Genomic DNA, 27,523 nt, shown 5'->3' on the forward strand with positions numbered 1-27,523 from the left:
CTGAAGTTATGGCTAAAAGCAAGGCTGTTTTCCAAGAGAGGAATTTTAACTCTGCTGAAGCGGCAGGTACAAAAGGGGGAAGTGTGAGCTTTTCCAGTACAAAGTTAAGGTCCCAGACAGGGGTGGGTGCTCTCATTGGGGGCCTTAAGTTGTTAGCCCCTCTCTGGAACTATTTGATGAGAGAGTGAGAAAATAGAGGTGGCTCAGTATTATAATGAGCCGAAATGGCAGAGGCATGAATCTTAATGGAGAAGAAGGATAGGCCTCTGTGGAGTAGCTCTGCTATGTAATCCAGGATAAGAGGTAAGGAGGGCACTGCTGTGTCCATGCCTTTAGACTGAATCCAAGAACAATATCGTTTCCACTTTTCAACATAAGATTTCCTAATACTAGGTTTTCTGGCTTCAAGAATGATAAGCCAGGCTACAAGGTTTAGAGTTTGCAACTGTGGATGCAAAATCTGTCCTTCCTGCTAAAACAGCAGGGTAGCAGTCTGGTATAGGTGCCAGGTTGGCAGCGTTGTCAGGCTGCACAGGAGTGGGTACCCACTGCTGGTGTGGTCAGTCCGGGGCAATCAGAATTGCCCTTGGCCTGTTTTGTTTTATCCTGAGTAGTACTCTTGAGAGAAGGGGCAGAGGGAGAAAGGCATAGATTGAGAGGTTTTCCCACTGAAAGGATAGGGCATCCACCTTCCAGGCCCTGCTGTGAGGGTTCCTGGTGCAGTATTTGCTTAACTGGTGGTTCTTGGGGAAGGCAAAGAGATCCACCTCTGGTGTCCCCCACTTCTGGATCAGAAGTTTGAAGGTGTTGGGCTTCAATTTCCACTCGTGTGAGTCTAGGAGATTTCTGCTTAAATCGTCTGCCAGTGAATTTTGTTTGCCTGGCAGAAATTGAGCATGTAGATGGACTTGGTTACTCAAAGTTGTGTTCCACAGGGCCATGGCTAACCTGCACAGTGGGTAAGAATGGGTTCTCCTCTGCTTGTTTATGTACCACATAACTGTGGTGGTGTCTGTTTTTATCAGCAGTTGTCCTGGAAAGATTAGTTATCTGAAAGCTGTCAGAGCATTCTGTACAGCTAGCATCTCTTTTTGATTGATGTGCAGGAGAATCTGCCTTGGGCTCCAGTAGCCCTAAATGCATTTGCCTGCCATGTGAGCCCCCCCATGCATAGTCTTCTGAATCTGTTGTCAGGGTTTGGGCGGCATGGGGTTGAGTGAAATTCAGCCCTTTGTTGTGGTTACATGCCTCTGCCCACCAAAGGAACTCTGCCCTTAGACAAGGTATGATAGGAATGACTGTTCCCAGGTCCTGAGAATGCTGGTACCAAAGCCTTTTTAAGTACCATTGAAGTTTCCTCATATGCAGTCTTGCATATGGAATTAGCAGAATACATGAGGCCAAGAACCCTAGGGCTTGCAGTATTTTTCTTGCAGATAGCTGGGTTCTGGTGGCCATTTGTTTGAAGTAGTCTGTCAAATAGACCTGTTTGGATGAAGTGAGAAATGCCATCTGGAAAGTTGTGTCCAAGCTTGCTCCCAGGAATACAATCTTTTTGACTGGGTACCAGTTGAGATTTCTTTTCGTTGATGGTGTACCCCAATGAAGTGAGAAGGCTTTTTCCAAATGCCAGGTGCTGAAGCAGCAATTCCTGACTGTCCGCCTGAATCAGGCAGTCATCAAAGTATGGGTAAATTTGGATATTTCTCTGCCTGCAGAATGCAATGGCTGGAGACAGGCATTTTGTGAATACTCTGGGTGCAGTAGATAAGCCAAAGGGAAGTGCAGAGAACTGATAGTGCATAGATCCTGCCCTGAAACGTACATACTTCCCGCATGACTCCTTTATGGGGATGTCTAGAGTGACTAACCAGGCATCCTTGGCTGGCATAGGGAGAAGCTGTTGCAGGGTAAGCATCTTGAATTTTGGGACCACCAGAAAGATGTTGAAAATTGAAAGATTCAGGATTCGGCGCCAAGAGCCCTCTTTTCTGGGCACCAGGAAAAGTCTGGAGTAGAAACCCTGACCCCTTGTTTCTACTGGAACAGGCTGAATAGCACTGATATTGAGCAGGGAATGTACTTGTTTTTGAACCTCTGCCCTCTGGTTTGGAGGAATGTCTGGAAACCCGTTTGGGGTTGGCAGTGAATGGAAAAATAATTTGTACCCCTGGGATACAATGCTGAGGACCCATCGGTGCTGAGTGATGGTCATCCAATTTTTTGCATGAAGGGCATGTTTTCCTCCTAGGGGCACAAGCACTTGGGCAGGGCTGAAAAGTAGATTTGCGAAGTCATTGTGAACTTTTTCCATAGGGGGTGGCTTACCACTCCCTGTTTTAGGGGTGGGGATACTCCATTGCTTAGATCTCTACATACCCAGAGACTGTAGTCTAGGTGGCCTGTTTCCCCTGGGTCTTGTCTGTGAAGGCCTGGAAGGGGTTGGAAGGGAGCAGTGTTTTGAAGGGCAATGCCTACTGAATCTAGGTGGTTGCACTTGTAAGACTTTTTTAACAGTTTGTATAGATTTAGCTTTTTCTTCCATCTTTTTAAGAACTTCTTCTGCTTTGGTGCCAAACAAACAGTCCTTATTTAAAGCAGCGTCTAGTAATTTGGATTTGACATGGTCAAGATTTGCTCCTTCAGCCAAACATGTCTTCTCAGTACAGAACCAGTGACTGCAGCCCTGCAAGATGCTTCTAGGGCATCAAAGCCACATTGCAAAGTATGCTTACTAACTTGGCTTGCAGAATGCATTAGCTCTTGTAAATCTTTACTTTCTGCACAATCTGGAAATATTACCATTTTTTGTTTAATTAGTTCCATAGTATGCTGCTGGTACTTCAGCATGTGAAACTGGCAATTTAATGCCCTGACAGCAAGAGTTGCAGAGGTATATATCTTCTTATCCCATCTGTCTAAAGCTCTGAAATCCCTATCTGAAGGGGTAGGATTTTTGGCTATAGCAGCCTTAATACCTTTAGGTCCCTGGGAAATGATCTCTGGATCAGCAGCAGGATTTGTGAAAAGACATTTGCAGGAATCAGGTACTCTGTAGTACCTGTCATATTTCTTAGAGGCCAGAGGTAATGTGTCCGGAGTAAGACTGGATTCCATAAAAACATCTACAACATCCAGGACAGAGGGTATAGCTAGAGGCCTGTGCTGAGGCAACTCTAAAAATTCTCTGAGTCTCTTTTTGGACTGAGGATAGTCTTGGCATTCCCAGTGGAAATGCTCTCTTAAAGTATGCAAGGTTTCACCAAAAGAAAAATCCTCTGAAGGGGAGGCAGAGGGAATGGATTCCTCTGCATCTGAATCCTCATAGGCTAAGGGCATGTCCTGATAATAAGAAGGATCAGAGTCCTGGCCTGTAGAATCAGAAGGTAACTCAATTCTTTGTCTCTTAGCAGGGGAAGGCTGGCTTCCCCTAATTAGCGTAACAAAGTCTTAAGCCATTCTAAGCATTTGTTTTTGTGGCATGGGAGCCTGAGCATGCACTTTGGTCATTGGTTTTCTAGGCGTAGTGCGTACTCTGAGCTTAAGAAACTTGATAGTTTAGGCTAAAAATTAAGTCTTTGGTTTGATTCGAACATTGGTAGGACGGAATACACCCTCAGAAGCAGGTGCCTGCACAGCAGCTCCAGACCCATCCAAGGTAGAGACATCCCCAGTGAAGCAGGTGTCCCAGAGCATAAGCCAGTGGTTGTTACAATCAGCTCCAAGCAGAAGTCAGAGAAGGCTCTGCAGTCAACAGAGACTAAGCTGAAGTCCTGGAAGTTGAATGGAGAGAAAAGCACAAGAAATCAAGGAATTATGGAAGCAGAGTACATAAGCAAATTTAGTGGTGGAAATCAGGAGCCCATGAAGTCAACAAAAGAAAGGAGGAATGCAGGAAAACGTGGGAGACAGAAATGAAGGACCAGGTTATGAAACAAATACTGGATGGTTAAGAGCAAAGTTGCAGCAGCAAACAAAACACATCAGAGGCCCTCTACCAGCTTCTGAAAAGTGACTCGATAGACAGAACAAGACCTTTACAAGGTTGTAAGGCAAAAACAGAAAGATCCACAGGATATCAAAGACAAATGGAAGGAATGCTTCCAACAGCTTCTGAATGAAGAAAACCACACAAAAACTGTATTGTCCCAGACGCAGCTTAAAATGAAAGAAGAGGAGGAGACCATCCTAAAAAAACTAAGAACAGCACTAAGGGGAAAAAAGTCTGGGAAAGCAGCAGGCTCAGATGAGGTCATGGCAGATAAAATCAAGATGTTGGGTGAGACAGAGAAGAATGGCTTCTAAGGGTACTCAAAATGATATGGCAAGAAAGGCGTATTGCAGATGATTAGAGAATATGCATACTAGTGCCAGTGTATAAGAATAAAGGCGACGTTCACAACTGTGAGCAGTACAGCGATATTAAACTCTTGTCAGATTGCATGAAAGTACCAGACAAGGTGACTGATAAACGAATAAGTAGAGTAGTAAAAAATAGGATGGAAGATAAGCAGTATGAATTCAGACCAGGATGCAGACAACCAACCAGATGTTTGAAGTAAGACTGGTAATGGAGAAGAAGAAGGTATAGATGAGGAAAGAGTGCAACTGGGCATTCTTGGATTTGCAGAAAAGCATATGACAAGGTCCCAGGAAATCTGATTTGGGCAGTCCAGCAGTCCAGTTTGAAGTCTCAGAAACATTGATACAATTAGCGCTGGCTATACACAAGTACCCAATGACACAAGTACAAACAATGTTCAGTCTCGCATAGGAGTTCCCAGTGGGAGTGGGTGTGCATCAGGGTTCAGCACACTGTCCACTGTTGTTCATACTGGTGATGGACTACATTAGTAAACAGGTCTGAGGGGACTGATCTGCATTCAGATGATGTGGCATTACAGGCAGAATCTGAACAAGAACTTCAGCAAAGAATAGGGGAAGGGAATGCAAAACTGAAAGCACATGGGATGAAACAGAGTACAGATAAGTCAGTTGTAATGGCAGCAAATGGGAAAAAATCAGAAGAAACTGAGACATGAGACAAAAGGGAAGATAACTGGACCGGTAAAGCAGCTTCATATGGGACAGGTTGTTAAAAAGGAAGGAATTCTGAATGAGGTGATCAAAGCTAGAATCAGAGCAGTTGCAGCCAATTTCCACAGAGTGCCAGGGTTAACACATAACAGAAAAATGATACAGAAGCTGAAAAGCAAGGTGCACAAAACAGTGGTGCAACCAGCTCTAATATAGGATACAGAAACCTAAGCAGTTAAGGCAGAGCAGTTGAGGAAGCTAGAGGTGATAGAGATGAAGTGCCTCTGATGAGTGGTAGGATGCACAGTGTGGGACAGAAAGAAATGAGGACATGAGAGCAGTAGCCAAAGTAGCTTCAACTGCACAGAAGGTCAAAGAGGGCAGATTACTGTGTTTTGACCACATGTGTAGAAAAGCAGAAGACAATCTGAAGATGATGATTTGGGGCAAACAAGAAGGTGGCCACTGGAAAGGAGGGTGTCCAGCAAAGAGATGGATGAATTGTGTAGGAGTAGACCTGCGTTGGTCAGGCATGACTGTTGAAGAAGGTAGGAGAGTAGCACTGAATAAGGAGAGAGGACAATGGTTGGCATGACACACCCACCCACTGTAAAAAAAAAAAAAAAAAAAAAAAAAAAATGGAAAAAGGGATGTTGATGACAATTATATGTCTTTTAGGCAATGAATACAAGAAATAATTAAAATGCACAAGCTAAAAGGCAAGCTAAACCAGCAGCAAGAATAAACAGTAGACTAACAGAGTATTTGTGGATCAAATCTTGGTGCAAGAATACAAAGCAAATGCCAAAAGTTACACCTCCACACCAACACCCACTCCACCTGAACCAGAGAGAGATTCAAGATTCTTAGAAAGGCTGCACAACAGGACACTGGACAAGACTATCCAAAGAGCTTCCTCAAATACAGAAGGCTCCAGAAAGTAAGATCCTGAGCCTTAAAAGATACTAGTTTGCAAATGAAGTGCCCCAATACTTGAAGAACACAACTACAAAAACAAGGAGAAAGGGAAGGAAGATAAACCGTCTTTAAAACGAGATCTGTAAGAACATTTCTCTAAGAAACTGGTGATGCATCAAAATAAATAATTAAGCCAATAAAGGCAGGTAATCAGAGAATGCTTTGAAATATGGGTGAGATGAGTATACATGAGCGTAAGATCTGTGGTGAAGTGTAAGGAAAAACAAAGACAAAAGCATATAAAGTGGTACTTTAGAACACTGTCATCTCAAAAACTACAAAGTGAAAAGAAAAAAAAGAGGTGTACAGGAATGAGAAAGAAGCAAAAAGAACTAAGAAATTAATGTTTGTAAATCATCCAAGAAAAAATAATGGAGAAATCAATAAAAACAGCATAAATTATGTTACTGAATACTTTAAGTCTACATATTTCCTCTGAACTATTGTTTGTTCTAAGAAAAAAGAGATAAAAACATACCCTAGAATCATGCTCTTAAAGAAAGTATTGAAAAACTCGGCCTTTGGTTCAATAATTTCTTGAGGAAGTTTGCTAATGAATGGCAAGAGGTTGGGGTGTATGACAACAGCCAAACCTCGCCCTCCTTCTTTCAGTACTGTCCAAAGTTTTGGTAAAACTCCTTTCTTGGCATTCACATAGTTCCAGCAGTCCTATACAGAAAAAAAAGAAATGGAAAAAGTGCATCAACATATGAATAGCATATAATACCATACACCATTCCTTACTTATTTCACACTAACAACTAACATGAATCTCCTGGTCTACTGTAGTAAGAAAAACATCACTTTAAAGGTAACACTGCAGCATTTCAAACAAGAGAATATTGAAACACTGCTCATTTTGTGGTTATTTACCCAGCTCCCAGTTTCAAAAGTACACTCAAGTGTTTGTGTGTGTGTGTGTGTGTGTGTGTGTGTGCGCGCATATATACAGATGCACACATGCGCATACACGCATGTACGCACACACAAACTCAGTTTGTGGTTTCTTATAAAATACGTACAATATGTATATATTTGTGTGTGTGTGTGTGTGTGTGTGTGTGTGTGTGTGTGTGTGTGTGTGTGTGTGTGTGTGTTTGTGTGCGCGCGCATCCTGCTGCCTGATGACCTTGAACTTGTCACAAAATACTTGGCCCACTTGTTCCTCATGGAGTGGGAGAGGTATAATGCTCCCCTCCCATTTGTTCTCTATGAGGCGAGAGTCGATCGTGGAGCTGTTATTCTGGAAGCCATTAGGGCGCTTAGTTTATGCAGCCATAACCCCACACCTAGTAGTGATGTGGGCTTTACATCACTGTAGAGGGAATGTCTATGCCCTTGACATGGAAGAAGACTGGCTCCATGACATGCCTTCATAGGGACTACTGCTTCCGGCTTGGGTAGCCCATGCACGCGCGCACAGACACACACACAGACACACACACACAGACTTCATTCTCAGAGAGACTGGGCCTATTCCTGGACCACCAGGTGATCACAGAGACAGGAATCACCATAACCCTTCTTCCTAGGCAAGCGAGCCACTGTAAAGCCACATACCTCTTGCTCACCCTACCCGGCTACTCCAGCCTCAAAAGCCACTAGTCAAACTTGGGTCATCCAAGTTGCAGTTGGGTCTATATCCCTCTGTGCCACAAAGTCAGGGTAGCTCTGGGTGCTTTTGTCTTAAAAAAAAATCCATCCGACAAAAAGTTCTATACACTGAAAGCAATGAACTCTAAAAAGATGTTTCATACAAAATTCACAATCATCGGGGTATGAGCTGTTGTCTTATCTGCCTTTTAGGACACAACACATCTTTTTCTTTCTCAACACTACCTCAAATCTCATAGGTTTAGGTAGCAACTAGCAATAACAGTACATTGTTAATCTATAGGGTTGTGACAGTGACTTATTTGATACATTTAACAGTTCTATTTGTTTCCTACTTCGTGTTGTAGGGTCTATATAATAGGAGTACAAGTAGATTTCGCAGATGATTAGCTTCAAGCTTCAGCCACTTAACACCTCGTATACAAATTTTTATATTTTTCTACCACTAACTTGAAACAGCCTTAGAAAACAGTCACAGATACATACACTGTTGACCACAGGGGTCTGACAGTGACTAATTTACAGGGTAATATTACAGAAGTGTGATATATCAACATTTCTCATCCGCAGAGAGCAGCTAATAACTTAGTGCTGAAAAAACATTTGTTGCTGCATTTTCCCATCTCCTAATGCAAGTAAGCTATGTATAAATCATCCTTGTTAAAACCAAGTACTTCCTCCAGTGTATAAAGCTTTTGTAAGCTGAAGTCCTTTCTTAGGACAATAGCACTCACAGTTTGAGGTTTCAGATTTAAAGCCTTAGAATAAATCTTTTTGAGTTTAACAGAATTTCCTACATATCTACTGCATATAATATGGTCAGATCCATACCTAGGGTAGGACAAAGGGGATGACTGCATTGGGCACAAGCTGTTGAGGGGGTGCAGTTGGCAATGCTGAAGTGAAATACCAGTACTGCAGACTGTCATTATTCAGCAGCAATAGTACCAAATGTCTTAAATAAGTTCATGAGAATGTCTGAGGCATTTTTTTTGTGTTTTTTTTTTGTTGTTGTTGTTTTTTTTGTTTTTAAAAGAGGTTTGTCTAATAGATAAGGCTATGGCAAATTAAATCTTGCATGTCTGGGATAGGAGGATGCCCCTGGTCTTGTGTATTTGGTCTTTTGCAGAAACTTCATTAGAGCTGGTTGCCATTGCTGGACCACAACATGTGGAAGAGTTCAGGAGCAGCAGCAACTGCATTTGAAGTCAGTTTTTGATGCTAAGAGGTCACAGCAAGGTCTTCCCCATAGTCGGATGAGAGAATTTACCACTGAGTAACTGAAGGACCACTTGTGAGGCATCAGTAAACAATGGCTAAACTTGCTGACTACAGAATTTACCCAGCTGGGTATGTGTGTTGCTAGTAGAAAGTTTTTTTTATTTTTTTCCTTTTCCCACAGCTGCATGCTTCTCAAATGAGGGGGAAAAAGTGCGCACTACCCCACTTCTGATGTACCAGACTACTGTCATGCCACAGTGGATGGCAATCACACACTCCAGAAAGAGGCTGTGTAAAGCCTGAAATGTTAGAAGGATCACTGTCTTGTTACACAATTGTTAAATCCTTGAATTTGTCAGGTACTGGTCCTTGTTCATGGGCCACCTACACCACACAAAGTCTATCCCCCATTCTGGGGGGGGGGGGATGAATCTGCGCACCTGTAGTGATATTTATTCTGACAAAGGAGATGTGAAAAGAAAGCTCTGCAAACAATTTTCCTGTTGAAGATGCTGATGGCAAACCTTTGAGATGAAAAAGGGACATGGGGTCAGTATTTTTCTTCCACTGCATCCCCATCTGCACTGCAGGGCCTTCATTTGGTACTTAGGAAAAAGAAGCCAATAAAATTGTTGTTGTCATTAGACCCAGAACCTTGGGAAATAAAATGTATGCCAATTTAGGCGCATTGAAGAATAAATGAACTCTGGATTAAAGACGGGAGATTCTGTTTGGGGAAAGAATAGGTACATCCAGTAGAAACCTATACTTGCAACAGCTCTATCTGGGAATTTGCAGTGTTCTGTGAACTCTCCAAGAACCTCAACAGCTGCAGTAGGGTGACTCCATTGCTGAGACTGCTAACAGTCAGTCATTCAGGTAAAGGAACATTTGTGTACCCTTTAGATAGAAGCAAGCTGCAACAGCTGACGTGCATTTGAACACCCTGGGGGATGTAATGAAACTAAATTCATAGGACTGGAACTCACAGTGACTGGCTCTGATCAAGTAGGCACAGGAATCTTCTGGTCACATTCCCCATTTTGATGAGCAGGTAGGTACATCAATGCTAACGCAGGTGACAGAGGTGGTTACATCTGCTCTGAAGCAACCAGCACTAACAGAAATCCAGGTGAAGGAGCAACAGAAAGACAAGAGAGGGAGGCCTTCTTTTGCTCCTCTGGAGGGTAAAAAAGTACAGTTGTGTACCTACCATAAATGTAGATGTTCGAGTGTATTCACTGTTGCAGTCATTACACTTGGGTTATCCTGCTGGCAGGCGACCTGCAGTCGGCCCGAGTTCCAAAGTCTTGGTCTGGCGTCGGTTGCTGTCGCATCTTCCCTGACGTCAGTGCACCAGAGGTATAAAAGTTGCAACCGACGCCATATTCTTCAGTTTTTCTTGCCCCAGATGTCAGGTGCCCCCAGACAGGAAGGCTGAAAAGATAAAAATATGCCAAACAACCATGCATATAATACTATAAACATTTCCTTCATCTACAAGCAAATACACCACATAGGTTGTATAGAGTTGAAAAGCAAAGAGGGTGGTGGTGGGTGGGTAACCTGGACTGCAACAGTGAATACACTCGAACATCTACATTTATGGTAGGTACACAACTGTACTATGTTCATTGTGTTTCACTGTTGCAGTCATTACACTTGGGTAGAATCCCAAAGCTGAGGTTGGGTGGCTGGGTCTAGACTGGATTTGGCGAGGCTAACAAGTCCTGCAGAACTGCAGTGGCAAAGCCTGCTCTGGATTTGGAGTAGAGAGGTAGGTGGTAGTGCTTGGTAAAAGTGTGCACTGAGGTCCAGGTTGCAGCTTCTAATATGTCTTTGGTTGGTACCCCTCTGAGGAAAGCTGCTGAAGTGGCTGCTGCTCTGGTGGAATGAGGCCTAATGCCCTTAGGCACTGATTTGCCATGTTGTGCATAACAGAAGCGGATGCAGTGTCCTATCCATTTGGAGATTGTCTGCTTTGTAATAGGTTTTCCTTGTGATCCTGCAGCATATGCTACAAACAGTTGCTCAGTTTTTCTGAAAGCTTTTGTTTTGTCTAAGTAAAAACGTAGCTGCCTGTGTATATCCAAGGCGTGCAGAAGTTTTTCCCCTTTATTCTGGAGATTTGGGTAGAAAGTAGGCAAATAAATTGTTTAATTTAAGGCCACATTGGAAACCACTTTTGCCATGAATGTTGGGTTTGTCCTGAGAGAAACCCTGTCCTGATGAAAGATGAGGAAAGGTTCCACAGCCATCAATGCCTAATGTTTTCCATGACAAGTATTTTAGATCAGCAGTGCTGGCTGGTTCAAATGGAGGCAGTGTTAGTTTTTCTAAAACAAAATTGAGGTCCCAAGTAGGTACTGGTGCTCTCCTACGGGGTCTTATATTCTTTGCCCCTCTGAGGTACTGTCGTAGTAGAGGATGTGAAAAAATAGGAGGATCCATATTGTAGTGAGCTGAAATGGCAGAGGCATGGATTTTAATAGAAGAAAAAGATAGGCCTTTGTTCAACATCTCAGTCAGGTATTGTAAAATCTGAGGTATATTAGGGACCAGTGAGTCGAGCCCTTGTGCCTGGTTCCAAGCACAGAATCTCTTCCATTTTTCTGCATAAGATTTCCTTGTGCTGGGCCTCCTGGCTTCCAAAATTACATCCATAACAGCTTTAGAGAGAGGTGCAGTCTGATTGGCTACATTATCTACCATGCTGCCAGGTTTAAGGTTCTGAGTTGACTGTGCAGAATCTGATTGTTTTGCTGTGTCAGAAGATGAGGGATTTGCGGTAGAGGCCAAGGTGGTCCTTGGGACAGAGTCTTTAGGATTGGGTACCAGTGCTGGTGTGGCCAGTCTGGTGCAATCAGGATCATTTTTGGCCTCTCTTGTTTGACTTTTAGAAGCACCTTGGTGAGAAGAGGCATTGGAGGGAAGGCATAGACTGTCAGGTTTTTCCAGCTGAATGATAGAGCATCCACATTCCATGCTTGAGAGTGATAAGTCCTTGTGCAAAATTTCTGTATTTGGCAATTGTGAGGGGAGGCAAAAAGATCTATGTCTGGGTGTCCCCATTCCCTTGTTATCATGTTGAACACTTGTGGATTTAGCTTCCATTCGTGAGGATCCATGAGATTTCTGCTTAGTTCATTTGCCAGTGTATTTTTTGTTCCTGGCAGGAATTGTGCTTGCAGATGTACCTGGTAGATCAGTGCCGTGTTCCACAAAGTCATGGCTTGTGCATAGGGGGTAGGAGTGTGTGCCCCCTTGCTTGTTTATGTACCACATAACTGTGGTATTGTCCATCTTTATTAATAGTTGTCCTGGATGTATTAGGTCCTTGAAGACTGTCAGGGCATTCTGTACAGCTAGCATCTCTTTTTGATTGATGTGAAGATGCATTTGTTCCTTGGGCCACGTGCCCTGAATACATTTTCCTGCAATATGTGCTCCCCAGACATAATCCGATGCATCTGTTGTTATTGTCTGCCTGGCTGTAGGTAAGGTGAAAGGCTGTCCCTTGTTGTGGTGACAGGCCTGGGACCACCATCGAAACTCCTGCTGTAGGCAGGGAATCAAAGTTACGATTGTCTCTAGGCTGTGACAATGCTGAGTCTAAACATTTTTTAGATACCATTGTAGTTTCCTCATATGCAGTTTTGCATATGGAATTAGCAGAATGCAGGATGCCATGAAACCCAGGGCCTGCAGAATTTTTCTTGCAGGGAGCTGGGTCTTTGTTGCCATCACTTGAAAGTAATGAGTCAGTTGCCTTTGTTTGTCTGGCGTCAGATAAGCCATCTGGGCAGTTGTATTTAAGCTTGCACCCAGGAATATTATCTCTTGAGAGGGCACTAGTTTTGATTTCTTTTTTTTACTGTGTACTCTAGGCAAATTAGCAATCTTTTTACAAACGCCAGGTGCTTTAGAAGAATGTCCTTGCTCTCTGCTTGAATAAGGCAGTCGTCCAAGTAGGGGTATATTTGAATTCCTTTTTGTCTGCAAAATGCAATTACTGGCGCCAGGCATTTTGTGAAGACCCTGGGCGCAGTAGATAAGCCAAAGGGCAGTGCAGAGAATTGGTAATGCATTGAGCCTGCTATAAATCTGAGGTATCTTCTGCACGATTGTCTGATTGGGACGTGCAGGTATGCCTCCTTGAGATCCAAAGTAACTAGCCAAGCCTACTTGCCCAGCATGGGCAGAAGTTGTTGTAGTGTTAACATTTTGAATTTTGGAACATCCAGGAAAGTATTTAGTATTGACAGGTCCAGTAATGGTCTCCAGGCTTTGTCTTTTCTGGGTACTAAGAAAAGTCTTGAGTAAAATCCTTGTCCCTGTTCTTCTTGTGGAACTTTTTGAATAGCTCCCATATCCATAAGAGCAGCAATCTGTTTTTGTGCCTCTGCCCATTGGTTTTGTGGCAGGTTTGGCATACCTTTTGGTTTTGGAAGCGTGTGGAAGTGGAACCTGTACCCCTGAGAAACTATATTCAGTAACCATTGGTCTTGGGTGATCATGTGCCAATTTTTTGAGAAAAGTGCTAGCTTTCCCCCTAGGGGGTGCTGTCAACTGGTAAGAGCTTGGCATTTGCAGGGGGAAGTCATTGTGACTGTTTCCTGTAAGGTTGTGATTTGTCTTCTCCTCCTTTGGGGGCTGAAGCACCTCATTGTTTAGGTCTGTAGGAGCCTTGGGGCTGAGATCTGCCTCTTGGGCGTCTGTATCTGCCCCTTTGTGGCCTGTCTGACACTGGAAAGGACCAATTTTTTGAAGGCCAGTTTCTGCTAAATTTAGGTGGTTGTACCTGTAAGAAATCTTTCACTGTTTGCATTGACTTTGCTTTATCCTCCATTTTCTTTAACACCTCTTCTGCCTTAACACCAAACAAAGTATCATGCTGTAGAGGAGCATCCAATAATTTTACTTTAACATGGTCAGGTAAACTTTGTTCTTTCAACTAAGCATGTCTTCGAATAACTGATCCTGTAACTGCGGCTCTACAAGAAGCCTCTAATGAATCAAAACCACATTGCAGAGTATGCTTTCCCACTTGTTCAACTGCATGCAATAAATCCTGCATTTCTTTACTGTCAGGACTTTCTATATTTGTAACCATTTTCTGCTTTAACAATGACATGAGATACTGTTGATATTTAAGCATGTGAAACTGACAGTTTAAAGCTCTTACAGCTAAAGTAGCAGAAGTGTAAACTTTTTTCCCCCATCTGTCCAGAGCTCTGGAATCCCTATCTGAGGGGACAGGATTTTTGGCAGTGGAAGCTTTAACCCCTTTAGGACCCTGAGAAATTGTTTCTGGGTCTGCAGCGGGGTTTGTGTAAAGAAATTTATGGGAGTCAGGGACCCTGTAGTACCTGTCTGGTTTTACTGGTGCAGGGGGTAAATAATCTGGAGACAGACTGGATTCAGAAAAAACATCATCTGCAATATCAAGCACAGGGGGATAGCCAGGGGCCTGTGCTGAGGCAATAAAAGGAAATCTCTGAGCCTTTTCTTGGATTCTGAGTAATCCTGGCTCTCCCAATGGAAATGCTCCCTCATGATGTGCAGGGTTTCCCCAAAAGAATAATCCTCAGGCGGTGAGGCTGAGGAATAGACTCTTCAGCATCAGAGCCCTCATAGGGCGGGAGAGCATAGCCCTGATCAGAAGAAGAATCAGAGGAAATGGAAACCTGATCAGAGGAATCATAATCAGTGTCTTGCCTAGGCCTTTTGTCAGGAGGGGGATGGGAGCCCCTGATTGAAGTAATAAGGTCTTCGGCCATTTTAAGCATCTGTTTCTTTGGCATGGATGACTGTTCTGGAGAATGCTGCACTTGTTTCCTTGTCTTTAATGGTGTTTTGGACTTTGCCTTTGCTGCTGTAGTAGCCTTAATTGTAAGCTGTGAAGGTCTGAAAACACTTTCAGAAGCCGGTGCCTGCTCAGCGGCTCTGGACCCATCTGAGGGTATAGTTTCCGTAGGCCCACTATCTTGAGTTTCCACAGGCCTCGGTGTCTCCACGTGGCTGTCGGTTAAGGCCTGTGGCTCTGAGGTAGTGTGTGTCAGCGGCTGCGAAAGAGCCTCACTGAGAACTGGCAAACCGGCGACTGGCCTAGAAGAGGCTTCGTCATCGGTTTTGGACCTCGGATGCCCGTCTTTTTCTTTGTCTTTGTGTTTTTTGTACATTCCGGTCGTCGGTTGTTCCGACGGCATTATATAACTAAATCGTCGTCCAAAATAATGCAAGGCAAAATCAAACAGACGTTTGATAGTGCGTTTATTGAATCTAACACAAAACCAACAACTAGTGACATCGTAGTCAGGGCCTAGGCAAGGAATGCAGTAAGAGTGAAAGTCCTTATGAGGTATTTGCTTCCCACAAGAAATACAATTATTAACTTTTACTGACATCGGTCTGGAGCAAGAAAAAGTTTCCCCAATGGGATACTTAGCTTTATTGAAGACTTCGGTTCTGAAATTCAATTTTGAAAATCTCAGGAGTCGGCCGACCGGCACTTGCGAACTGCTTTTGCTTCGGGCACCGCGCGGCAAGAAAGACTGGAGAAAATGGCGTCGGTTGCAACTTTTATACCCCTGGCGCACTGACGTCAGGGAAGATGCGACAGCAACCGACGCCGGACCAAGACTTTGGAACTCGGGCCGACTACAGGTCGCCTGCCAGCAGGATAACCCAAGTGTAATGACTGCAACAGTGAAACACGATGAACATCAGGGTTCCCACCTCAGTTTGTACCATAGCAACTGCCTTCTTCATCTTACACCAATCTACATTAAGTGAGGGGCTGCAGACATAAGTGAAGGTCATTCCAGTCCTTCCCAGGCAGTTCCCAGAGGTGCCCAAGCTGCTATTTGAACTCAGACCATCTACAATGTAATCAGAGCTTTATTCCTCTACACTAATGAGCTGGTTACACCAAGTGAATTACAGTGAAGAGTTATGTCTTTGGAGGTAGCATTACTTGAACAAGGCAGCTTTCACAACAAAACTAGAAAAAGATCGCCTCTCAGGAGCTTGCAACAGACTGACTAAAGAGACTGAGATTTCAGGCATATTAAATGGCTGAAACTAGATATTATTATTTTAGCAATCTGTGGGGCCTTACAAGTTTTACCGGCTGCTTAGAGACATACATTCCCAACAAGATATTTTATTCAACAGTGTTTCTGATGAGAAAGGAATAAGGTGACAAAGACATCCATGGAAGTAGACAAGATGCCACGGTAGATAAACTAGATGTTAAATTCCATAATGTGTCTGACGAATGAATTTTTTTAGCACATCTGACACACAGTCAGGATCTTAGAATCACAGGAACTTACTAGGCTATTGGCCCTGAGGCTCTTACAAGCCTAGCCAAGTATTTAGACCATTTCTGACAAGTCGGCACCCAATGTCCCTGTCCAGCACGGACACAGGTGGAATCCCAGTGGTGTATTTTCTGTTCCCCATCCAGTTATCCAGGTTGCGCTTAAAAAGGGTTAATGAGGTCCTCTGCTTGATGTAGAGAAGGAGTCTTTTCTACAGAAGGGAGTCTCTGGGACCCAAATCTGTCCTGCCAATAAGTCCTGTTGATGTCACAGACCAGCCTGAGGTCACACGTGCAGGTTACTCAAGTGGAGCTTGACTTGCAGATATTCCCATCAAGGCAGGGTCTGAGATTGCTTTGTATGCCAGACAGAGGACACCTCTGAGGAGTCTGTATGAGACTGAGTAGAGGGACAGGCTTTTAGCCTATCTGTGTAGGGTAGATGTTTGAGGCCCTAGATTCTCCTGGTGAGGAACCACTGTGGTCTCTTCAGCTGTTGCATATGTGCTTTGTGAGGTACAGCCAAAAGGGGCATTGTATTCAATAATGGGTCTTGTAAGGGAAGAATACAGGCATGTTATGACCTCCATGTCTCTGGATGAAATACCCTTACTAAGGAAGTGGGCCATATAGAAAGCTTTCTGTACAACAGAGGCAATATGGTGGCAAAAAGTCAGTTTGCTATCAACCTGGGTGTCCAAGTCCCTCACGACTGATTGCATGCTTAGGACCCTGTTATTAATGTGATAATTTGTGTGGATGTCACTCTCCCCCCCAAAGGGGATGATGACCCATTTTTTTTGCATTCGATTTGAGGCCATGTTTCTGGCAGCAGTCATTTGTTTGGGCAAGACCCTCTTGGAGGATGTCCACATCACTAGGGCAATTGATGACAGCTCCCAGTTTGCAGTCATCTGCAAACTTAGTCAGCCACAGCCCACTGGGTTTGGCCTATACCTCAAAAAAGTATATCCCAAACAAAAGAGGCCCCAAGACCAGTCCTTGGGGTACACTGCTTGTTACGGGTTTACTGCTTGAGGTGGCTTCCCTTATTTTGACTAGGTGGGATCCATCAGTGAACCAGTTTACTACCCATCTAGTAACATACAGATTAATGCCTAGTTTATTTATTTAATTATTTGACAGTTGTTGACCTGGAATGTCTGACTGACCTTGTGCCCTTTTTTAGCAGAGGCCTGTAAGGAAAAGCTCCACAAAGTATTACATACACCATAAAAAAGTTTACAAACAGTACAGTATACATGAGGTAATAAAAACATAGGTTCCTAGGTAGGTATTAGGCTATCTGCCTGAGGGCATTTATAAGATATGCTCAGAGTTAGTTCACAACAACAAAAAATACACTGAACCCACAGATATTGCCAACATTCTGGCTGACAGGTTCAGTGCAAATTTCTCCCCTCCCTCACCCCCAAAAGAAGAAATACTTATCCCAGCTGAATGTAATCTCCCTGTCATCTCAGATGTCCAGGTGAGAAAGTACAGTTTTGTACCTACCATAAATGTAGATGTTCGAGTGCTAATATAGCTGCAGTAATCACAGATGGGTTTTCTGCCGTCAGGCGGTCCCTCGGTCGGCCGAATTCCAAAGTCTTGGTCCGGCGTCTGTTGTCGTCGCTTTCTCTTCTGACGTCAGTGAGGCCAGAGTATAGAAGACACAGCCGACGCCATGTTCTTCAGTCTTTCTTGCCCCAGATGTCAGGTGCCCCCAGAAGGAAGGCAATACATAAATTATGCTTATATGTGTATACATGCAATGCAATATAATCCAAAAACAGTGGTTGCAAGCAAATAAACCATAGAAGGATAACCCAGTCAGGTTGTATGAAGAGGTTGTTAGGCCCCATGCCTTTACCAAGTGGGGAAGGAGGGAGGGAAACCTGTACTGCAGCTGTATTAGCACTCGAACATCTACATTTATGGTAGGTACAAAACTGTACTATGTTCATCGTGCATACAGCTGCAGTAATCACAGATGGGTAGAGTCCCAAAGCTACGCACAGGGTGGTAGGTACTAGGAGGAACTGGGTTGAGCCAGAATGCCCTGCAAAACAGCAGTGGCAAAGCCTGCTCTGGTTCTGGAATATAAAGGCAGGTGGTAGTGTTTTGTGAAGGTATGTGCAGAACTCCAAGTGGCTGCCTCCAGAATATCTTTGGTAGGAACTCCTCTGAGGAAGGCTGTAGAGGTAGCTGTGGACCTGGTGGAGTGTGATCTGATACTTGTAGGAACAGATTTCCCATGATAGGAATAACAAAACCGTATGCAGTGGCCTATCCACTTTGAAATAGTCTGCTTGGAAACTGGCTTCCCTTGAGCCCCTACAGCATAGGACACAAAGAGTTGTTCTGATTTCCTGAAGGGCTTTGTTCTATCCAAGTAGTAACGTAGCTGCCTATGGATGTCTAAAGAATGTAGCAGCCTTTCTCCTTTGTTTTGAGGATTGGGGTAAAAGGTAGGAAGGTGTATGGCTTGATTTAAAGCTATCCTGGATACCACTTTAGGCATAAATTATGGGTTGGTACGAAGGGAAACCCTGTCCTGATGGAAAATGAAAAAGGGCCGCACTGCCATGAGGGCCTGTAGTTCCGAAACTCTATGAGCTGAAGTGATAGCCAGAAGGAAGGCAGTTTTCCAGGACAAATATTGTAAATCTGTTGAGGCAGCTGGTTCAAAAGGAGGCAATGTTAATTTTTCTAGTATGTAATTAAGATCCCAGGCTGGTATTGGTTGTTTCCTTGGTGGTCTAATATTCTTAGCCCCTCTGAGGAACTGTCGTAAGAGTGGGTGAGAAAGTAAAGGAGGATCCGTGTTGTATTCTGCAGAAATGGCTGAGGCATGGATTTTTATGGAAGAAAATGAAAGTCCACTGTTCAGCAGCTCAGCTAGATACTGTAATACCTGAGGCAAGTTCAGTTTTCTAGGGTCCTGGCCTTTTTTCTCATTCCAAGAACAAAACTGCTTCCATTTTGCGGAGTAAGCTTTTCTAGTAGATGGCCTTCTGGCCTCCAAAATGACATCCTGCACCTCCTTGGAGAGTAGGGTCTGTTGTGGTGTTAAGGAATTTTCCATGCAGCGAGATTGAATGTTTTCAGCTGACTGTGGAGAGTTTTGTAGCTGTGCTGAGTCAGCAGAAGAGGCATTAGAGGCAGGGACCAGGGAGGAGTATGTGTTAGGCTCCTCAGCAGTGGATACCAGTGTTGCCGTGGCCAATCTGGAGCAATCAGTATCATCTTCGGTCTGTCTGCTCTTGCTTTCAAAAGTACCTTGGGCAGAAGAGGCAGAGGTGGGAATGTGTAAACTGTCCGTGCTGCCCAACTGAATGAAAGGGCGTCCACTCTCCAGGCCTTTGGATGAAAGGTCCTTGAACAAAACGTTTCCAATTGATGATTCCTGTGGGAGGCAAAAAGATCTATGTCTGGCCTCCCCCACACTTGGGTTATTTCTGTAAACACCTGAGGATGTAACTTCCATTCGTGTGGATCTGTCATATTTCTGCTTAAATTGTCTGCCAGCGTGTTTTCCAATCCTGGCAGGTACTGGGCTTGAAGTTCGATTTGCCATTCCAGAGCCAAGTTCCAAAGAGTCATGGCTAGTCTGCACAAGGGGTATGAATGTGTTCCTCCTTGTTTGTTTATGTACCACATTACTGTGGTGTTGTCTGTTCTTATCAGTAATTGCCCTGGATGCAGGAAGTCCTTGAAAGCTGTAATTGCATTTATTACTGCTAGCATTTCTTTTTGATTGATGTGAAGGTGCTTTTCTTTTTGGGACCATATGCCCTGGATGCACCTGTCCGCCATGTGCGCCCCCCAGGCGTAATCTGAGGTGTCTGCTGTGATAACTTGCTTTGCTTGAGGCTTGCAGAATGGGAGGCCTGTGTTTGCTTGACATGCTTGGGCCCACCATAGAAATTCCTTTTGCAAACATGGGATTATTGGTATTATTGTTTCCAAACTGTGACTGTGTTGAGACCATAGGTTTTTTAGGTACCACTGAAGTTTCCTCATATGCAGCTTTGCACATGGGATTAAAAGAATGCAAGATGCCATGAATCCCAGAGCCTGCAGGATTTTCCTTGCAGTAAGCCTGGTACTTTTTGCTAGTATTTTGAAGTCATGAGATAGTTGCCCCTGTTTTTCTGGCGTAAGATAGGCCATCTGGGTGTTTGTGTCCAAACTGGCACCCAGGAAAGTTATTTTCTGAGATGGTGTTAGCCTTGATTTCTCTTTGTTGATTGTGTATCCCAGAGAATGCAATAACCGTGTCACATATGCCAGATGTTCCAGAAGTATGTGTTTGCTGTCCGCTTGGATCAGGCAGTCATCCAAATAAGGGTAAATTTGTATCCCTTGAAGTCTGCAGTAGGCAATCACTGATGCCAGGCACTTTGTGAATACTCTGGGCGCAGTAGATAAGCCAAAGGGCAATGCAGAGAATTGATAGTGGATTGAACCTGCAAGAAATCTGAGGTATCTTCTGCAGCTTTGTCTGATTGGGACATGCAGGTATGCCTCCTTGAGGTCCAATGTTACCAGCCAAAACTCCTTGCCCAGCATGGGAAGAAGTTGCTGTAATGTGAGCATCTTGAATTTTGGTACGAGTAGAAATGTGTTTAGGATGGATAAGTCCAAAATGGGTCTCCAGTCGGTTCCTTTCCTTGGTACCAGAAAAAGCCTTGAATAAAAACCTTGGCCTTGTTCGTAAGCAGGTACCTCTTGAATAGCTCTCATGCTTATGAGCTTTGAAATTTGTAGTTGTGCCTCTGCCCTTTGATTCTGTGGCAGGTTTGGCATGCCTCTCATTTTTGGAAGAGTGTGAAAATAAAATTTGTAGCCTCTGTTTATAATGTCCAGGATCCATTTGTCTGTTGTGACAATATGCCAATTGGCTGCAAATAATGCTAGCTTTCCTCCCAAAGGTGCTGCCAGCTGAGACGTGCTTGGCATGAAAATGAGGGAGTCATTGGGTTTGCTTCCTGTATTGTTGTGCACTGTCCTCGCCACCTCTTGGTGCTGGAGTTTGCCATTGTCGACCTCTATATGATCCTTGTGATTGTCCTCTGCCCCTTGTGCGTCTGTATCTACCTCTTTGGGGCTTGTCAGTGGCTGGAAAGGACCAGTTTTTTGAAGGCCAATTTCTGCTAAAACGTGGTGGTTGGACCTGTAAAAAGGCTTTGACAGTTTGCATAGATTTGGCTTTTCTTCCATTTTCCGTAGTATCTCCTCAGCATTAGTACCAAACAGCACATCCCTTTGTAAAGGAGCATCTAGAAGTTTAGCTTTGACATGATCAGGCAAGTTTTGTTCTCTAAGCCAGGCATGTCTGCGAATGACTGATCCTGTAGCAGCCGCTCTACTTGAAGCCTCTAGTGCATCATAACCACATTGTAAAGTGTGTTTACCCACTTGTTCTGCACTATGCATCATATCCTGTAACTCCTTTAAATCTGGTTGTTCAGGTTGAGACATTTTATTCCTTAATTGTGATTACAGGAACTGTTGATATTTAAGCATATGAAACTGACAATTTAAGGCCCTCATGGCTAGGGTGGCCGAGGTATATACCTTTTTACCCCACTTTTCTAAAGACCTTGACTCCCTTTCTGCTGGAAGTGGATTCTTGGCAGTGGAGGCCTTCAATCCCTTGGGGCCTTGTGAAATGGTTTCAGGGTCAGCATTACGACTTTTGAAGAGAAATTGGTGAGAGTTGGGTACTCTGTAATACCTATCAGGTTTGACTGGTGCAGGAGGCAGAGAATCCGGGTTAAGGCAAGCCTCCGAATAAACATCATCAAGTATGTCCAAAACAGGGGGTATCGCCAGAGGTCTGTGTTGAGGTAACAAAAGAAATTCCATAAGCCTTTTCTTAGAATCTGAAAAGTCTTGGCCTTCCCAATGGAAGTGTTCCCTCAAGGTGTGCAAGGTTTCCCCAAAGGAAAAATCCTCAGGAGGAGATACAGAAGGGATGGACTGTTCTGCATCCGAATCCTCAAAAGGGGAGTAAGAGTGTTCCTCTGTATCAGAATGTTCTGATAAAATGGATCCCTGATCAGAAGAGGGAGAATCTTCCTCCACTCTGGGTCTCTTGACTGGAGGGGGTTGAGAACCTCTGATAAGAGTAATTAAATCCTCAGCCATTTTAAGCATCTGTTTTTTAGGCATGGGACCTGGAGATGGGCCCTGTGCAACAGGCCTTTTGGGGTGCCTGGCTGCTTTGGATTTAGTAAAGGCCTTAATGGAAAAAGAAGATGAGGGTCTGAAGACACCATGGGTGGAAGTGGACCTGTCCACATTAGTAGGCTCAACATTAGCAAAGGCTTCGGTGGTTGTAGTCTGGGAAAGGGCCGAGGTCCCAGCAGTCTCGGGTACAGAGGACACCGCCAAAGGAGTGTCGTCGGTAGTCAGGGACTGCAAAGGCGTCTCGCTGAGAACCGGACCACGTGTAGCCTGTTTTGGCATGGTGTCAGCGGGGACTGCGGGCCTCGCGTGTCGGTCCTTTTCCTTGTGTTTTTGGACAAAACGGTAGTCAGAGTGTCCGACGACATTTTATAATCAAAAGCTTTACCAAAATAGTGTTGGGCGAACTCCGCCCGACGCTTAATAGTGCGTTTATTGAAGGTAGTGCAAAAGCGACAGCCCGAGACGTCGTGGTCTGGGCCTAAACAAGGTATGCAGAGGGAATGGAAATCCTTATGCGGTATTTGCTTCCCACAAGAAATACAATTATTAACTTTTTCTGACATTGGTCTGAGGCAAGAAAAGTTTCCCCAACGGGGTACTTAGCTTTAATGAAGACTTCGGTTTCCAAAATTTTCGTAATTCAGGAGCTGGCCGACTGGCACTTGCGAACTGCTTCTGCTTCGGGCACCGTGCGGGAAAAAAGACTGAAGAACATGGCGTCGGCTGTGTCTTATATACTCTGGCCTCACTGACGTCAGAAGAGAGAGCGACGACAACCGACGCCAGACCAAGACTTTGGAATTCGGCCGACCGAGGGACCGCCTGATGGCAGAAAACCCATCTGTGATTACTGCAGCTGTATGCACGATATACATCCGCCCTCAACAAAGCTAAAAACACAGCATCAATGGGACCTGACGGTATCCCGGGTTGCGTGCTACGTGAACTCCAAGAGGAGCTAAACCCGCACATAAAAATGCTATTTAACCTTAGCCTTACTACAGGATATGTACCTGAACACTGGCGTACAGCAACAGTGGTCCCACTCCACAAAGGGGATACCTCTACAGACCCTGGGAACTACTGCCCCATAAGCTTAACCAGCCTGGTCTGCAAAGCTATGGAAAGAATCATTATGGAACTCATAAACAGAGACACAGGGGACCTACAGACACTTGACCCCACCCAGTTCGGCTTTGTAAAGGGCAGATCCTGCCTTTTGAACCCGGTTGACTTTTTCGAAACAGTCACTAGAGCCATTGATGAGGGCAAAGCAGTCCATACAGCCTACCTGGACTTGGCTAAGGCCTTCGACACAATACCCCCACTCAGACATCATAGATAAGCTCAACAGCTTAAACGTAAACCTTTATGTCACTAGATGGGTTGCAAACTGGCTAAAGGACAGAACCCATAAAGTTAAAATCGCTGGAGCAATGTCAGACTCAAAGCCAGTCACAAGTGGTGTCCCACAGGGATCTGTCCTGGGACCCCTCTTGTTCGGCATTTTTTTCTCAGATGTTAAAGCAAACAAGGGAGGGTTGTGGCTGACAAAGTTCGCAGATGACTGCAAACTAGGTGCCATAGTCGATATACCAGCGGACACATACATCCTACAAAAAGGCCTCACAGAAACGGACAACTGGTGCCGGAGTCACGGCCTTAAACTAAATGCCAAAAAATGTATAGTCATCCCCTATGGGAAAAACAAAGTACCCACAAATTATCACATAGACAGCAACCCACTGAGTACGGAAAAAGTAATCAGAGACCTAGGGACCCAAGTCGACAGCGACCTCACATTTGACACCCACATTGCCAAAGTGGTTAGAAAAACATTCTACCTTGCACACCTCATCATGAAGGGATTCACATCCAGATCCAAGGATGTCATTGTACCCCTATACTCCTCCCTCATCAGACCCATGATTGAGTACAATGCCCCATTTGGTATGTACCTCACCCGGCATTTGCAACAGCTGGAGAGACGACAAAAGTACCTCACCAAGAGGATCAAGGGTCTCCAACATATGTCTTATTCTGCCAGACTAAAGAAACTTCAGCTCTATTCAGTAGCATACCGTCTGCTCAGAGGTGATCTCTGCCTGACGGATAAGGCCATGTCCAATCAGGATCTGATGGACATGCTCCACCTCAAAAAATCCAAATCCATCAGGACCATGAGAGCTAAAGACTTAAACCTCAGCACAAGTATGAATAGGAAATGCTAGAGGGATAGATTCATAACCCAGAGACTTCCCATGCTTTGGAACAAGATCCCAGTTCATATTAGGCAGAGCCCCTCACTGACTCTCTTCAAGAGAAATCTTGATGAGTGGATGGGAGATCGTAAGTTTACCCCAGGGGTCACATCTGTGTCACTGCTAGACAGGGGCACAGTAAACTAATTCTATTATATAAGGGGACCTTCATTGTGTCACTACTAGACAGAGGCACAGTATTCTAAATTTATTCTGTACATTTTTGTACCATTTCATGGGGTGGCAAAAGCCACATCACTATGGCTAGGCTTACAAATGCCCCAGGGCAGATAGCCTAGTACTAAACTATGAAACTATAAGTCTAGCCACAGTGTGTCGGCTTTCGCCACCCCATTGATTAATTAACTGAGCCTCTGTCAAGCAGAGCCAATGAAGTGATCTCAGGGGTGTATTTTCTGTTACCCATTCACTCGTCAAGGATTCTCTTGAAGAGTGTTAGTAAGGGGCTCTGCCTAATGTAGTTTGGAATTTTGTTCCAAAGCATGGGGAGTCTATGTGACGAATCTATCCCTCCAACATGTTCTATTTATTGTTGTGGCAAGGTTTAGCTCACTAGAGTGCGTGGCTCGCAGTGATTTGGATTTCTTTAGGTGGAGCAAGTCCATCAATTCTGAGCTGGACATGGCTTTGTAAGTCAGGCAGAGATCACCTCTGAGTAAGCGATATGCCACTGAGTACAGCTGGAGTTTTTTCAGTCAGGCTGCATAGGACATATGTTTGAGGCCAGTAATCCTCTTGATGAGGTACTTTTGTGGTTTCTCCAGCTGTTGGAAGTGTCTTGTGGGGTACATCCCAAATAGGGAATTGTACTCTATGATGGGTCTGATGAGTGACGAATAGAGGGGCACTATAACCTCTTTATTTCTAGATGCAAACCCTTTAGTAATTAGATGGGCCACATAGAAGGATTTCCTAACTACTTTGGCAATATGATTGTCAAAGGAGAGATTACTATCTACCTGGGTCCCCAGATCTCTTATTACCTCTTCTGTATTAGGGGGGCTGCCACCTTTGTGGTAATTCGTGGGTGTTTTGTTTTTCCCAAATGGGATGACTATGCATTTTTTGGCATTTAGCTTGAGGCCATGAATTTGACACCAGGTGTCCATCTCAATAAGGCCCTTTTGGAGGATGTCCGTGTCAGCCGGAGAGTCAATTATGGCTCTTGGGTCATTATAATGCTTGGATTCTCACTTGTAACATGAGAGTTTAAAAGGTGCTATTTACAAAAAAGGCAATAAAACAATATGTTAAAGCCATTCATATATCTCTAATACATAAGAAATTCACTATTTAGAGGGGAAACAATGACAATTAACTTTTAAGATAAGAGTACAAGAAGTACTGTGTATCAAATCTTAGTTCTTACAGGCAACAGCATGTACATCAGTAATCAGAAGCAGAGGGGAAGGTGATAGAGAGAGCAGGTGATAGAAAAAGGTTAAGTGTCAAGAGAAAAAAAAAGGGGTGGCTATGGGTAAAACAGGGAAAATTAGAGTTTTTTTTAAATTTATAAATAAGTGAGGAGAGGAGGAGTAGTAGTCAAAATCAAATGAAATTTGAGAAAGGGGAAAAGACGGGAAGGAGGTAAATATGAGTAGTGGAGAAATTTTTGTGAAATTTAGTAAAAAAAGGTATTAGGAGTTATAGTTCTGAGGCTTGAATTAAGTATGAATTGAGAAGGAGCTGTATGCAAAGGGGGTCATAGTATCGAAGGCTTTGGCCAAGTCAAGGTAGGTGGTGTGCACCGTCTTCCACTCATCCATGGCTTTGGTGACGATCTCAAAGAAGTCAACCAAATTTAAAAGGCACTACCTCCCCTTGACAAAACCAAACTGTGTGGGATCAAGTGTTTGGAGGCTGCCAATGTCCTTGTTAATGAGGTCCATAATAATCCTTTCTATGGTCTAACAGATGAGGCTATTTAGGATGATGGGTCTATTATAATTTCTTGGATCGGTCGTGGGGTCGGGGGAGATGGTGACTTCGAAAGGATGACAGTGGCTGTCCTCCACTCGGCTGGGATGAAGCCAGTACTCAGGCTTTGGCTGAACAAGATGCCTAAAGGTGATGCATGTTCCTGCCCAAGCCCATGTAGGATGCAGCCTGGAATGTTATCGGGTCCCATGGAGGCTGTATTTTTTGCCTATGAGAGGGCAGTGATAACTTGCTCCCTAGAGATAAGGGGAGGAGGGCAGGTGTTGGAGATGTCCTGATTTACTGATGGGGGGGGGGGGGCAAAGGGGTGAAGTTTTCACTGAACCTGTCTGCCAGCAGGTTGGCTATATCTACAGCATGTGTGTATGTGGTGTCCTTGACCACCAGTTCTGAGCAGATCTGAGTGCTTCTTTTGAGATTGCAGACATATATGAAGAAGGCCTTATTGATAGTCTTTAGGAGATGTGGCCAATTTAGACTCGAAGTTTGCTTTGGAGGATTTCATTAGTGCTCTTATTTGCTTGTTCAGGCCAAGGAGAGATTGCTTCCAATTAGGCACCTGCTCCTTCTTGGTCCTGGACAGCAATGTTTTTTTCCTTTTATTACAGAGTTTATTTATTGCATATGTCCACCAGACAGGTTTACTCTTCCTTGAGGAGGGTGATTTTGTCCTGTTAGGTATTCCTGATTCCATGCAGCTATATAAATGCTCGTATAGTACTTTGGTGCAGGTTTGGACATACGTGCCAGTTCCCATGGATGGGTAGGGGGCTGTGAAACTGTTTATACCTTCCCTCAGGAGGTTGTAATCAGCTTTGGAGAATTTTTTTTTTTTTACTCTAGCTGGGGCGGGGTCAGGGGAAGTAGTGACTTCAAAAGTGACCGCTTTGTGGTCGGATCTTACCAGGGAGGATGACACAGTAGGGAT

General features: G+C 44.2%; 1 protein-coding gene across 1 annotated transcript in view; it reads right to left on the minus strand.

The window, feature by feature from the left end:
• LOC122802390 (E3 ubiquitin-protein ligase listerin-like) overlaps positions 1-27,523 on the minus strand; it is a 1,831,112-nt gene that overhangs the window by 1,541,430 nt on the left and 262,159 nt on the right. Inside the window, exon 6 of the mRNA XM_044072016.1 lies at positions 6,494-6,684. Within this exon, the coding sequence (XP_043927951.1) occupies positions 6,494-6,684 (191 nt within the window). The remainder of the gene's footprint in view (positions 1-6,493; positions 6,685-27,523) is intronic.

This window comes from Protopterus annectens, chromosome 5.part0 (genome assembly GCF_019279795.1).
Source record: "Protopterus annectens isolate FY-2018-M chromosome 5.part0, PAN1.0, whole genome shotgun sequence".
In the NCBI taxonomy this organism is placed as follows: Eukaryota; Metazoa; Chordata; order Ceratodontiformes; family Protopteridae; genus Protopterus; species Protopterus annectens.